This window comes from Eumetopias jubatus, unplaced genomic scaffold (assembly GCF_037043125.1).
Source record: "Eumetopias jubatus isolate StellerSeaLion01/CBP00866 unplaced genomic scaffold, mEumJub1_p1.0 scaffold_4, whole genome shotgun sequence".
NCBI lineage: Eukaryota > Metazoa > Chordata > Mammalia > Carnivora > Otariidae > Eumetopias > Eumetopias jubatus.
Genome location: NW_028274810.1, coordinates 87765755 through 87780418, shown reverse-complemented (window position 1 = coordinate 87780418; position 14664 = coordinate 87765755). Strand labels below are relative to the sequence as shown.

General features: G+C 55.6%; 1 protein-coding gene across 2 annotated transcripts; it reads right to left on the bottom strand.

Annotated features, from left to right (window-relative positions):
* Window positions 1-3399: 3399 nt before the first annotated feature.
* SLC30A2 (solute carrier family 30 member 2) lies at window positions 3400-9646 on the bottom strand. Of its 2 annotated transcripts, XM_028113992.2 has the most exons (8): window positions 9597-9646; window positions 8692-8912; window positions 7848-7994; window positions 6958-7111; window positions 6058-6214; window positions 5222-5327; window positions 4030-4164; window positions 3400-3545 (listed from the first exon to the last, which is right to left on the bottom strand). In XM_028113992.2, the coding sequence occupies exons 1-8, from the start codon at window positions 9644-9646 to the stop codon at window positions 3400-3402; spliced, it is 1116 nt and encodes a 371-aa protein (XP_027969793.1). The 2 variants fall into 2 exon arrangements, with proteins under 2 accessions (XP_027969793.1, XP_027969794.1); XM_028113993.2 differs by lacking the exon at window positions 7848-7994.
* Between the last annotated feature and the right edge of the window lie 5018 nt (window positions 9647-14664).

Genomic DNA, 14664 nt, shown 5'->3' with positions numbered 1-14664 from the left:
GAAGGACCAGCAGAGCCCCAGCCCTGCTCCCAGGGGGCACTGCACCTGCGGGGGGGCGGGTGTGTCCATCCCCCTCCCTTGGGACATCTGGAGAGCCAATGAAGGCTGACAGCCAACACGTCAGATCCCTATTAGCCAATGAGTCCAACGCCCCGAGCTGCGGGGCCTCGCCCCACCCTCCAGTCCAGCCGCTAGTGGCAGGTCACAGGTGCCAGGCGCTTGCTCTGCGACTGTGTCCTCACCCATCACTGATCCTTTGCCTGGGATGCCTTTCTCGGCTTCTCTGCGGAAGCTGAGTTCTACCTTTCAAATCTCTGCCTCCTCCACGGACTTGCCCGACCCCCATCCCCTACCCAGGTCCTCTGCGCTTTCACAGCTGGGTGATTCCCACACTGTTCATGCTGCTTTGCGAGGTACAGGGTTAGGCCCCAGGACCAGCCAGGAAGCCCCGGGAGGGCAGGGCCATGTCCTCTTCTCTCCGGCCTGGCAGGTGCTTCCCAAGTATTTGACGGATAGAAGACATCAACCGCGTGCCTGGCCCTGTGCGGTAGTCGGGATTGTGGACAGTGTGCCAAGTGAGACAACTCCGTCCCCCACCCCCGGGTTCCTAGTCCGGCAGTAAGGCAGCTACCCGCAGATGCCCTGGGTTGCCAGGCGCGATCTTCGCATGAAGAGGCGCTGAAAAGCCAGTTTCGGGGCTTCCTGCCGGATCTGGCAGAGCAGGGGCCGGAGGAGGAGGATGAGAACGCCAGGGGTCCGTGCCGGCCCAGCTCAGCGCTTTGCATTACCAGCCACGACCACTAGAGGTCAGCGCCGCACCGCGCTCCGTCTTCCCGGAAAGGGAATGGCGTCCTAAGCGGCCCCTTTGGTCAACGGGTGACCGGGCAAGGGGATGTGGAGTGTTGGTGGGCTGCAGCCCGCGGTCTAAAAACTGGGGGGAAGAATTTGAAAGAACAGCCCCACCCCTTTGGCCCACATACTCAGAACTAAGAAGCCATTTCTAGGTGTGCTGGGTGGGAGATGTGGTTGTCGGGAGCACCCTGGCCATGGCAGTGGAGTGGGGGAAGGGCTGCTGGGTTCTCCAGGGTTCATCCACCTGGAACTGGAATTATCACTTCCGAAATAAAGTGCGTGTCCTTGCCCCCTCATGCTCGGGCTATAAATACCCCTACAGCAGCTGCACAGGGGGAATGGGGTGACCCTAGAGAGGTGGGGGTGATGGGTCCAGCCCAGGTCCAGGGTGTCAGGTGTTTTCTTGCTTTGATGGCCCCGCCACTTTGGAAACTCTCGTGACTAGCTCACCCTGGCCGGCCAGAACATGCTGTCCCCCAGGGCTTCTCCATGGCCTCCCGCCCCATCCTCCAGCTTGACCTCTGGCCCCTGGATGACTCAGGTCCTCCCTGGAACCAGTCACAGCTGGGGTGCAGAGAGGGCTCTCCCTTGGGAGGCATGGGGCTGCTAGATTATTGAGGTGGAGGGAGGCCTGGGAGTTTAAGAGGAGGGAAGGCATTCTGGCCCAGGATCAAGAAACAGTTGAAGGTGGGTGAGGAAGCACACAGCTGTGGCCCAGGCAGCCTTCCCAGGGTAGGGAGGGTTCTAAGTGCCAGGCCCAGCCAAAAGAAAGAGGCACTCTTCCCCCTTCCCACTTCGGCACCTAGACACTGAACTGCCTTGGCATGGCCTTACCCATGGAGGGCACTGCCAGGCCCAAGGGCTCACACTATACCAACATGCAGCCCAGAAGGTTTTCAGCTCCTGCTGTAGAGGAAGGCCTGGGTGACTGAGGCAGAAACCCCAGACCTGCTTCACAGTGGCTGTGTGACTTCGTAGACTCAACCTCTCTGAGCTTTGGTTTTCTTATCTGTAAAAGTAGAGCCTCTTGAGAGGGGTGTAAGGACTTGGATCCAGGATCCTGGGGCCTGGAGGGGAGAAGGGGCTTGATTCCCCAGAGAGTGAGGGGAGTAGAACACAGCCACCAGCGGCCCCCCGCCTCTGACTTCCAGGCCACATGACTTCCGGCAGATTTTGAGGGGCTGAAGAACCCACTGACCTAGATCACAGGTAAGCCTGGATGATAATGCTTGAACGGCATCAAGAGGTTATTTCATAGATGGGAAGAAAGAAGTTCACGGGGGAAGGTGAGTGACCAACCCTTCCTCAGAGTCCTGCCACGAATCAGGGCAAAGTCAAGACAAAGTCAGTGCTGCCCCGGGGAGGCTAGGAAGCCCACCTGGCTCTTTGGCAAGGTGGCCTCAGGCGGCATCTTTCCAGCATGATGATCAAAGTACGCATTCTTGAAGCAACACTAGGTGCTTAACAAACTTTGGCTCCAGTCCTCACAACAACCTTGTGAGGTAGGTTCATTCTTAGTCTCTCCTTCTCTGATGAGACCTAAGGGCCACCTAATGAGTGGGGGTGCTGCCTTCTCTGTGAGACTAGGGATAAGTCTCCCCTCTACATCTTGTAAACACAAGCTGCCCCTAATTTGGGAATCTACATACACCTCAGGAAGCCAATGTCTCCCATCTGTTGTACAACCAACCCCTCTTTTGTCCTCCATCCTCAAGTTCTGAGCAGGTCAGGCCACACCACACACATCCCACATCGGAAGGCAGGCCGAGATCCCTGAGACCCTATCAGGACAAGAGAAGGGAGGCAGGACCCATGCTGAAAGCCCTGCCCCCACCACCACCATCTGGGGCAAGGGAATCATTGTGTTGGCACAGGGTTCCTGGGCTGGGGTAATAAGGAAAGAAGAAACCAGCCAGGTCCTGACGCAGTCAGAAGCCTCCCCTCTCCAGGAAAGGGAAACATGTGGCTCAGAACTGAAGTGACTAAGGCATGGGCAGGCCTCAGGGGCCTGCTGGTTTCCCACCTCAGGGGGACGGGTTGGAGAGTGCAAGGTCCTCACAACCCCAACCCCCAAGGCCTCCCCACACCATACTGTTAGAGGCAGAGGGAGAAGGACTTCTTCACAGATTCATGAGGCAAAGGCCAGACTGACATGAGGAATAAGGTAGGTGGGAAAGGGGACTTTGGAGCCGGTCTCCCCTCTGTCAGCCCTCACTGTGCCTCCCTGCCTTTCTAGAGGCTGGTGGTAGGAAGGCATTAGCTGAGGATTGGATCCAAACCTAGCCCCGCCAGGCACCAACCCAGAAGCTGGAGGAGCGGGGTCATACTAGCTTTACACTTGCCACGTCTCTATCCTTAAACTGGCTATCTAGTCAGATGGGGGATGCAGGGGACAGTTCCTTCACCACTCAACACAGAGCAGAGGTCAGGAGAGGGACCCGCTTTATAACACGGCCAGGGAGCCCGAGTCCTGGCTGGGCCTGGGGGACACTCAGCCCCACCAGCGGCAGGTCCGGTCCATGCCTCAGTTGGCACCTGGCCAGGCAGTCAGTCGGAGGGGCCTTGGCACGCCTGACAGTCCTTCATGTCCTCAGAGTAGTCTTCGATCTGGATGGTCATGGTGTGGAAGTGGAACTTGCCCTGCAGGCGGGTGCTGGCTGCCTTCAGCACAGCCTGGCCATCTGCATTCTGAGCTAGGGGCCGAGAGGACACACCAGGAGAGGCACCAGACAACGATTTACTCACTCGGGCCCTGAGGAAGGATCGGGAGCCCAGCTCATTCCCTACCCCCCAGCAGGACAGGGTACGGGCATCAGGAAGGCCCCCCCACCCCGATCCCACCCCTGCACCGGGCCACCCTCGGGTTCCCACACTTGGCACAATCCGAGAGCAGGGGCAGCCGTGGCTTTAAGGCTGGGAATCTATGCGCTGCCACCTAGGCGCTGGCAAAGCCTGGGCAAGTGACGTGACCGCCCCACCCCAGCCCCAGCCTCAGTTTCTTCATCTATAAATGGGATTGTGATGCCCAAACGAACTAAGGTCTCTAAAGTGCTCAGCATGGGGCCAGGTTCAAAGCAGCGGCTGCAGACGTGTGAGGGCATCAGGCGCTTCGGGGCTGGCCCCAGGCCTCTGGCGGCCTCTGTCCCTCACCCTGCCCTGAGGATCCTGACCACTCACCGATGGCGATGTGGACCGACAGCACGGGCTGGGCCACGGTCAAGGCCCAAATGTGCAGGCTGTGCAAGGCTTCCACGCCTTCCACCGACAGCAGCAGATCCCGAACGGCTGTGAAGTCCACACCTTTGGGGGTCCCTGAAGGGCGCGGGGACAGGGGCTTAAGGAGCCTGCTCCCTCCCGCCCCTGCCGGTTCCTGCTGTTCAAATGCTGCCTCCTCACAGAAGAGCGCCTTGGCCAGCAGATCTGATGCAGCCCCCTCCCCCCAAATGATCTCCATCATATTGCCCTTTTGTGTTCTCCTCCTCACACCTGACACTGTCTGAAATGACCTTGTCAGTCTCTTGCCCGTGTCCCCCTCTAAAACGGAAATTCCACAAGCACGGGACAGTCTGCTTTGTTGACCACCGTATCCTCAGTGCCTAGAACAGTGCCTGGCCCAGAGCAGGTGCCCAATGACTATTCTTTGGAAGGAAAGAAGGGAACCTGGGGACCCCTGCACCCACATGGGGCATCAACATCGTCACTTGTATCTGGGTTGGTCACACTCCTGGGGAAAATGCTCCGACCTGCAGCCACACACTCCCACTGACTCCAAATCAGCACCCAACTGCGGACTGACCCTGGCCGCACAGAGCCCCATGACCCCGCCACCCTGGGCCACAAGAAAGCTGGTGAATGTGGTAACTCAGGGCGGACCATTTGCCAGCACTGAGGAAGCCCCCCAAGCCCAGCCACGTGCTCCCCGAGGCGGAGGCCTCAGAAAGGAAGGCACTGAGCTGGAGGGCATTTGGGAGGCTTGTCCAACACCCACCATCTTGTTTTCTGAGCCTCAGTCTGCCTCCTGTGCAAATGGAGACTGAGGAGGTGTATGGGGGAGGGGTGGAGCGTCCGGTGCTACAGACACCACCTAGAAGTTACCTGACTAGGCAGGGAGGACACACCCCAGCAGGGAGGGGACACCTTGCGGCTAGAGGGAAGGGAAGATTCGGTCCAGGGGACATTTCTAGGAACAGCCACACCTGCGGGCTCAGCTTGATGCCAAGACCGGCCTGGGGCCCCAGGAGGTTTCCCAGCCTGTGCCAGGCTCCAGACCATGGCTCCCTGCCAATGTGCTGGGACTCCCCTGCACCCCCCCCAAACTTGTTAGTGCTGGAGAGCCCAGAGCAAAAGGAGAGCCCCAAGCCCAGGTTACCTTCCATCAGCACTAGGAGCACATCTCTCAGGATGGTCAAGGTTGTCCCCAAGACCAGGATGGAGAAGAGGAAGGTGCAGATGGGGTCTACATACTTGTACTCTGGCTACAGAAAAAGGGGAAGGCAGAGCCGTGGCTCACCACCCAACACCTCGGCCTCTCTCCCCCTTCCCACCCAGCGCTGAGTCGGGGAGAGGGGCTCTCTGCAGGGTGGGCACAAGCCTCCCCCTGGCTCTGTCTCCCAGTTCTCTACCTTTGCTCCTGTGTCCACAAGAACAGGCAGGGCAGATCACAGCTCAGGATGCGGCACAGTCCCTTCCCACCCCTCCTTGCCCAAGGGACAGAAGTGTGAACAAAACTAAAAGGAATCTTAGACACCAATGGTCCAACATCTCATTTTATAGATGGAGAAACTGAGGATCAGTGGGCACAAAGGACTATATAGCACACGGCTAGCAAGGGGTGGAGCCAAGCTGGAACCCCAGCACCTACTACACCCCTCTGCCTCTATGTGATCTGCCCTAAGCAGTGGCAGCCCACAGGCCTGGGGGTTTGAATCTGGCTCCACAATTTCCCTGCTGTGTGACACCATCCAGGTCACTGAACCTTTCTGAGCTGCAGAAAACACAACCAGCTGCTCTTCAGGATTGTTGGTGAAGATCAGAGGTGCTGACACTTGGTGGGCATTGGGTAAATGTTCCTTCCCTCTCCACACACAGCTGGGAGGGAGCTAGAGCCTGGGAAAGGGCCATGTGTAGAGAGGAGCCCCCAGATGATCTATACTCTCCCGCCCACACCCACCCCCGAGCCTCCCTCCCTCTGTCCCCGGCTCTGACCTTGAAGTATAAAATATAGGCTGCCACCAAGATGCCTATGCTCTGCAAAAAGTCTCCAATCACATGGATAAAGGCAGCTCGGACACTGGGATTCTCCTGCTGCTGGCCGGTGTCATGGCTGTGCCCGTGGCCTGACTGGTGAAGAGTCAACCCCATTCTGCAGAAGCAGAGACAAAGCCACGGGCTCGCTGATGTAGCAGCTAGAGGCCCCCCAGGAGAGCTGGCCTGCCTGTGGGACAAAACTCCTAATCCCCAAGCTGCCTATTCCCTTTGCCTGGTGAGGATCCCAACCCACCTGGCCTTGGTTCAGAGAACCACAGGAGAATGGGCTCAGCTCCAATGCCAGGCTAATCTGGGCACAAAGATGCCAAATCTCAGAACAGGAGGGCACCATGGAGGTCATCTAGTTCCCCCCACCCTTTCACAGAAGGGGAAGCTGAGGCCTAGAGAGGGAAGTGACTTGCCCAAGACCACTGAGCCAGGGAGAGGAAGCCCAAACAAGACACCCATGTTCCACAGACCCTGCCTCTCGCTGACACCAATTTCAGGCACACCAGCTTGAAAAAGAACTTGGGATTCTATCCCTAGGGACATCTGCTCCTGTAAGAGCTAGACTCATGCCTTCCCATTTCGGGTATGAAGGCTCCTGGTTTACTCACACACACACACATGGGGGGAGGGGTTGGCGGTGGAGTTGATGCTGGCCCAGACTCCCAGCTCTCAATGGCCTCAGCCTAGGCCTAAGGCAGGACTGAGGTGCTCCAGGAAGCAGAGCTCAGGCCACTAGGGAAATTCTGGTCCTGCGGCCTGTGCATGGCCTCCTTCCACTGAGAACAGGCATGCAGATGTTCGTGTGCAAAGTGGGAGGGAGGACTCACAGGGAACAGAGGCCACACTCACATGATATTCACGGCCACAGCGCAGCCCGACGTGATCAGCATGGTCCCCCCTTCGATCTCATAGTCCCCAGAGATAAGCCGCTCCACCGCCAGGAACACCAGCACTCCAGTCACGACCCAGATGGACAGTACAGAGAGCAGGGCTCCCAGGATCTCTAAGGAACAACCCAACCCCCAACACCCATCTTAGCATGGGGCCCTAAGACTGAGGAGGACTCCCCATCCCTCCAGGATCTCCCTGCCCTCTCCCTGCACAGTCAGGGCCTGGATCCACCTGGGCTCTGCTGAAGGTATGGCTGGCACGGTCATGCCTCACCTCACCACCCATCTGTCAGAGTACATCAGAGCTAGAAGGAACTGAAGAGGTCACCTGGGTCAACCCTTTTTGTTTTACATGTAAAAAAACTGACTTACTAAAATATATACCTATTGCTCAGCTGACAAACTGAGGCTTCTGAGGAGAGACTGGGCCATCTCCCACCACGAGGAAAATGACAGTGCAGCCCAGAGATGAACTAAAGGGGCCTTAAAGCCTCTATCTTCCAGAAGGCTTTGCTGACCTTTCCCTGCCCGGGAAATTATTCCACATGGAATTCTGTGCAGAGTTAATGCCATACACAGTCATTTCTTCTTGAGGTCTGGCCATTTCATTTCTTAGGAAGGTGAACTCTCCTTCCCTGCAGACTGGAAGTTTCCAGAGGACAGGGGACCAGGGCTCCCCCATCAGACTGGGAGCTACCAGAAGACAGAAGCCAAAACGAACAACCTCTTCCCCAACCCAGTCACCCTCCTGGCCTCACTCAGGGATCCACCTGTTGCAGCCACCAAAGAACACACGTCTTGACCCGCCCCCTTTTCCAACCCCATTCCCACCCCAACCAGGGTCCTCACCGGCTCGCTGCCAGCCGAAGTTCATAGTCTTGGTGGCTGGTCGGGAGGACATCCAGAGAGAAAAGAGGCTGACGAGCATGCTGGCAAAGTCAGTGAGCAAGTGGGCTGCATCGGTCATGACTGCCAAGCTGTGAGCTAGGTACCCACCTGCAGGGGCAGGACCAGGGAGATGGAGGGGCCTTATCAGCTCCCCGTGGAGCCAACCTCCCAGACTGCGTGCGTGTGCAGCAGGGAAACCACGGGCTCTGGAGAAAGACCATGGATTTGGGACCTCTCCACCCATTAGCCGGGTAACCATGGGCAAGAGACTTTCTCTGAGCCCCAACTTCTGTGAAATGGGACTGACACTATCGACTTAGAAGGTGACTGTGAAAATCAAGGTCAAATAGGGCCTGAAAAGCATAGGAGGCGCTCAGGAAATGCTCTTTCCTTCTAGGCATTCAGGCCATCCCTTACACACTGATTGTACATGATCTTGGGCAGATTACTTAACCCTAGTGTGCCTCAGTTTCATCATCTGTAAAAGAATAACAACACCCACATGACCGTACAAGCTTGTCATGAGGACTGGATGAGACAACCTGCATGTAAAAGACTCAGCATAGTGAATGTTCAAGAAGTGGGGCTATTAGTAGTTTCTTTTTAATTAAGCAGGCTCCACACCCAATGTGGGGCTTGAACTCACGACCCTGAGATCAAGCGGTGCATGCTCTACCAACTGAGCCAGACAGATGCCCGGAGGCTATGAGTATTAATATGACTGGGAACATCCTGGAGAAAAGCCTTTTGGATCATGAGACTATCCATGCACCCAATTTCATTTAATTAGCCCAAAAGTTCTTACCAACGACTTCCCCAATCATGAACACCAGGCAGATGGCAGAGGCCACATAAAGCTGTCGCCGGGCCCGCTCCTTCATGGGGTCGAAGTGACTGCCAGGACCCTTCTGGGCATGACAGTAATGATTATTCTCAGTGACTAGCTCAATGGCCTGCAAGTCCAGGCCGGACGGGGGCAGTGGGATCCAGCCAGTCCCCTCCTGCCACAGAGATCCCGTGTAAGACCTGGCCAGAGAGGATGGGAGAAGGCACACTCAGCTCTGAGTTGGGGGCAAGGAGGGCTGACTCCAGTCCTCTCTCTCTGTGGGGCCTTGGCAAACGTTCCAATTCAAAGAATAGCTAAGGGCACTCCAAGCTCGACAGTCCCTGAGGAGTGACCAGAAACTCGTGTCTGGAGTGGGGTGCTGGGGAAATGACCAGTCCAGGAGTCTTGGGGTCTTAGCCCAGAGTGTTCCCTCCTCCCCCACCCCACCCGTGACAAAGCCGGAGAAGGCAAAGACCTTGGGACGTGGCCAAGGGGCAAGGCCAGTGCAGCCAAGCACGGAGAAGGAACAGAGCTCAGGCTCAGGGAGAAGGGCAGATGCCCCTCTTGTGCACTTGGGGACACAGGGCCTCCCAGGGCGGGGCTGCCCGGGGGCAAAGTGTTGGGCCAAGGGCGGGGCTCCAGGCATGCGGCTGCCCACTAGCGGGCAGGGGTCAGGATCTGTGCTCAGCCTCGAGGGGGCGGGGCGGGGGGGGGAGAGTGGTTCCCCCTGCCCAAGCTCGATTTCCCCTTTCCCTCCCCTCCCTCCGCCCCCTCTGTGCGGTCCCGGTTCAAGCCGCCGGCAAAACCGTCCACGGTAAACCGCAAACCAGGAGATGCGTCCGGTGCCGCTCAAATACCCGCCGTTCCGCAGGCTCTCGCCTTACCGGGCTCCGGGCCTGGCGTCCACCAGATGCTGCTTCTCGGTGGGCTCCATGCGGCCCCACGCGCCGCGCGCTGGATCCGGGAAGCCGCGCGCGGCCGCCGCGCCCAGTGCGCCCTGAAAGTTGCGCGCGGGACGCTGCGCAGCGCGCGCCCACCTGCCCCGAAGGCCCCGCGCGCCGCCCCCGCCGCCCCCGCCGCCCCTGCGCCCGCGCCCCTCGCCCGCCGGCTGCTTCGCGAGGCAGCTCCCGCCCGGGCCGCGCTGGGGCCGTCCCGCTACCGCTCCGGCCGCTCCAGCCCGTCCGCGCCGAACGCTGCGCCCCGCGCCCGCCCGCTTTATCCGGCCTCGGCCACCCCGTGTGAAGCGGCTCGCTGCGCGTCGTGTGCAAAAGCCCGCGGGGAAGGGGGAGGGGAGGCCGGCTGCAAAGGGTTCCCCGGCGCTGCCCCCAAGCACCCCGTCTCCAGCGCCCCTGGGGCCCGACGAGCCGACCCCGCGTGACTTGGGACTGGGCGACGGCTGCGCGCACTCTCCCCCGCGCGCGGCTGGCCGCATCCCGCCGAGGCGTCCTCGGACCTGGGGGTTTGCGGAAATCCGCTTTGGGTCCCCTGAGAGCAGGAATGTGGCTCCTGAGGCTAGGCGTGTCTTCCCTTTAGGCTGGAGACTCCCGGGGTTGGCTGCGTTCTTCCGCTCAGGCTAGGGGTCTCCTGGGGGCGGGACATGCGTGCCCTCGGGCTGGGGCAGGAGCCCTCCTTAGGACTGGCTGTGACTGATGGACCCCTCCTAGCCACCGAAGCAGCGCCAGTTCCTGCGGTCCGCGCGCTCGGATCACTATCTGGAGTAGCTTTATCTCCACCCCTACTAGAGCCCTGTGGCCTTTCAGCAGCAGTCACCATCTGCGAGGAACGGCCACCACCACCACCCTCCCTTCCCTGCCCTGCAACAGCTCACAGAAGCCCCAGCAAGGCGCTGGACGTGGTGTTCCACGGGAGAAGCTGGCCTGTCTGTGTTGGCTCGGTACCCCCCCCCCCAATTTAAGCTGCGTCTTCTCACGGCGGTTCCGTTCCGGGGCAGGGGGTAGGGGGTGTCAGGACGTTATGGTCTAGCCTTATGGGTGGACTCTGATAGGGGCCCATTATATAGAAAGAACTTTGGACTGCTGACCTCTCTCCCAGTCACTCCATCATCCCCAATGCCCTTGGTCTAGGTGACCATGGCCTGGCTATGTCCCCTCACATAGACAAGTGTCTGAGGTGCAAGCCACTTGCCCACACCACGGGGGATAAAGAGGGTTCCTTCAGTCTCTCCCGGACAAGAGTCATTTTATTTGGAGATCAGTGCAAGGAGTGAGGGTGACAGCACCGTGCCTACCTAGACTGGGTACCCACTGAGTGCCTTTCCACCCCCTCTGGACGCTGGGTGTGAAAAACGTTTACCTTAAGCTTTGTGCTTTTCCTGGTATAGTCTAAGAACCAGTAGATCCAGCAGTACCTGGAAAACGTGTTAAAATGTAGGTTCCCAAAACGCTGCATCAAACCAACTCAATCAGAATCTTATAACATGGGGTGCCTGGGTAGCTCAGTCTGTTAAGTATCTGACTTCGGCTGGGGTCACGATCCCAGGGTCCTGGGGTCCAGCGTCCCATTGAGGGGTCTGTTTGTCCCTCTCCCTCTGCTCCCCCCCTTACGCGCTCTCTCTTGCAAATAAATAAATAAAATCTTTTTTAAAAAAAGAATCTTATAATTTATTTGATGGAAAAATGTTTATGCTTTAAAAAGCGTATTTTTATGTCCTTCGTTTCCTTCGATGCAGAGCACATTGTAAGTTCTCAATAAATGCAGATTTACAAATTGGATTCAGATGTATATATTCATTTTATTAAAAAAATTGTCAGGGGCGCCTGAGTGGCTCAGTCGTTAAGCGTCTGCCTTCGGCTCAGGTCATGATCCCAGGGTCCTGGGATAGAGCCCCGCATCGGGCTCCCTGCTCCGCGGGAAGCCTGCTTCTCCCTCGCCCACTCCCCCTGCTTGTGTTCCTGCTCTCGCTGTGTCTCTCTCTGTCAAATAAATAAAATCTTTAAAAAAAATTGTCAGATTTCCTTTAAATTAATGCTTTCCAAGATGCACTTTAATTGATTTGCAAGAGTTTGACCAGCCAAGACTTTGATATAGTGAAAGAGCGCTAGGTCCACTTATATTATTATATACCTGGCTCCAGAGATTGCCAGGAGGTCTACATGAATGACCTAGCAGTTCTCAGACCTCAACCTGAGGAATTTTATTTTATTTTTTTAAAGATTTGATTTATTTGTGGGCACCTGGGTGGCTCAGTTGGTTAAGCCACTGACTTCGGCTCAGGTCATGATCCTGGAGTCCCGGGATCGAGTCCAGCATCGGGCTCCCTGCTCAGCGGGGAGTCTGCTTCTCCCTCTGACCCTCTTCCCTCTCATGCTTTCTGTCTCTCATTTTCTCTGTCTCAAATAAATAAATAAAATCTTTAAAAAAAAGACTTTATTTATTTGACAGAGAGAGACACAGCGAGAGAGGGAACACAAGCAGGGGGAGTGGGAGAGGGAGAAGTAGACTTCAAGCCCCGCTGAGCAGGGAGCCCGATGCGGGGCTCCATCCCAGGACTCTGGGATCATGACCTGAGCTGAAGGCAGACGCTTAACGACTGAGCCACCCAGGCACCCCCTGAGGAATTTTATTTTAAATAAATATCATTTCCGGGGGCTCCTGGGTGGCTCAGTCTGCTAAGCATCTGACTCTTGATTTCTGCTGGGGTCACGATCTCAAGGTTGTCGGATCCGGCCCGGTGTTGGGCTCCACGCTCAGCATGGTCTGCTTGAGATTCCCTCTCCCCCTCTCCCTTTGCCCCTCCTCCCACTCCAGCGCATGCTCTCTCTCAAATAAATAAATCTTTTTTTTAAAAAAGAGTACTTTATCTAAAGTGTTGAAGGATAAAATGATATGATATCTGGGATTTGTCCCCAAATAATCCCAGTGCTGGGACTGGGGAATGATAGAGAAGAAACAAATGTGTCAAAACCTGTTGAAACTGACTGATGGGTACATTATACTATTTCCTATGTTTGAAAATTTCCGAATTAGAGGTTTAGGGAAAAATAAACCTTTTCTGGTGATTCTAGTGCAGCAGGCTATGAAACCATATTGAGGATTCATTGGAATAACCCCTTTGAAGCTTTCCTCTCGTACAGCATGATCTTTAAGTTTTTGATCAAGAACCCTTCCTACTACCCTTAAGTGTTCTGGTTTGGGAGGACAAGCAGAGCCCTTTGTGGGGCAAAGTAGATCCCATTTGCAATCAAGACATACCTCCCTGGAATTAAAACTTGACTAGCTTTGACTGCCTTCCCTCTTCTCTGTGATAAGTGACAAGATAGTGGACTGATAGGCCTGTTTCTCACGTTATCAGCAAACTGCGGAAGAAATCTGGAGGCAGAATGTGGACAGGTTGTAATACTGACTCTTGTGATTTCAAAATAATGAACACCTCTCTCTTTCTGGCTGCAAATGCCTTCGGTCTTCTATAGGAAGATACTTCAGGACTATAAAGAAAAACAAGTGTGTGATTATCAAAAAAGGACACGATAATGGCTACCTCCAAGGAGGGGGCCACATGGGACTTCCAGGGGCTGGCAATGGTCTTTTTCTTGCCTTGCACAGTAGCAACACAGAACTTCATTATGCAGCAGTTTCTTTCTTTCTTTCTTTCTTTCTTTCTTTCTTTTCTTTCTTTCTTTCTTTCTTTCTTTCTTTCTTTCTTTCTTTCTTTCTTTCTTTCTTCCTTCCTTCCTTCCTTCCTTCCTTCCTTCCTTCCTTCCTTCCTTCCTTCCTTCCTTCCTTCCTTTTCTTTCTTTCTTTTCTTTCTTTCTCTTTCTTTCTTTCTTTCTTTCTTTCTTTCTTTCTTTCTTTCTTTCTTTCTTTCTTTCTTCCTTCCTTCCTTCCTTCCTTCCTTCCTTCCTTCCTTCCTTTTCTTTCTTTCTTTTCTTTCTTTCTCTTTCTTTCTTTCTTTCTTTCTTTCTTTCTTTTATGCAGCAGTTTCTTAAACTCTACAGCTTGTTTTGTTTACTTGTGTGTAATACACAATTTGTGTAGAGGCCGCTTTTAGGCAAACAGGCTTGAGCGATGGAATGTCGAAAGGGCTCACAGCAACCACCTGGCTGAATACAGACAGGCCCATCAGGCGACCCACCTCAAAATACCCATAGGCCCAAACTAGCCAATGCGCTACTTACAACGAGACACAGCTACCAAAGAGGGGAAGATTCCATACATCAGTACACCTCCTCATCTCCCCCTTTATAAAGAGCTTCCACCCACTGCCCCCTTGCAGACAGCCTTACCTCTGCTCCCTTGTATTCAGTAATCAGTATACTTCTAACTCCTTTGTTCTGCTACAGGTGAATTCTTGTCATCGCCTGCACCACCAGCTACCCCCCACATCAGTCGCCCCAAATTTGGGGGCTCTCATCTGATCAGGAGAGACACCCCGTTTACATACCACATTTGGTGGCCCATATGGAGAGACTTGGTGGCCTCCCCACCCAACACACATCTGGGGGAACACTGCATGAGGAGCGTTTGCTGGTCTGGGACTCTCCCCGGATTCTCTGGGAATCTCTCAGGACTTTCCCTCAGTGGACCAACCCTAGCACTCCTTGGGGAACTGAACTTGTTTCTGAGGTTCCTGCTTAAGGAGATCCAAAGCCCCGAGGGGGAACCAGTTGGACCACCCGTGGCCTGAAGGGTGAGAGATTGCCCCTTCTGCCCTTGGGAGGGACCCTTCTCTCCCTCTCCTTTCTCTTTTCAGGCCCGCTTCAGTCTAACCCTGGTAACCCTGGTACCTCCCAGATAACTGAAGCCCTGCGGCCAGGATGGCTCCCTGGTGTGGTCTGAAGGTCTAAGGTCGAACAGGTCAGACTGTCGGGCCTGTGAGGAAGGACCCCTTTCCTCTGCTTTCTCACTCCCTCCCGAGGTCTGCTCCCAAAGTCCAGCACAATTGGCTGCTCCCCCAGAGAACCCCCTATGTTAGGGACTCGGTTGGGACCTTTT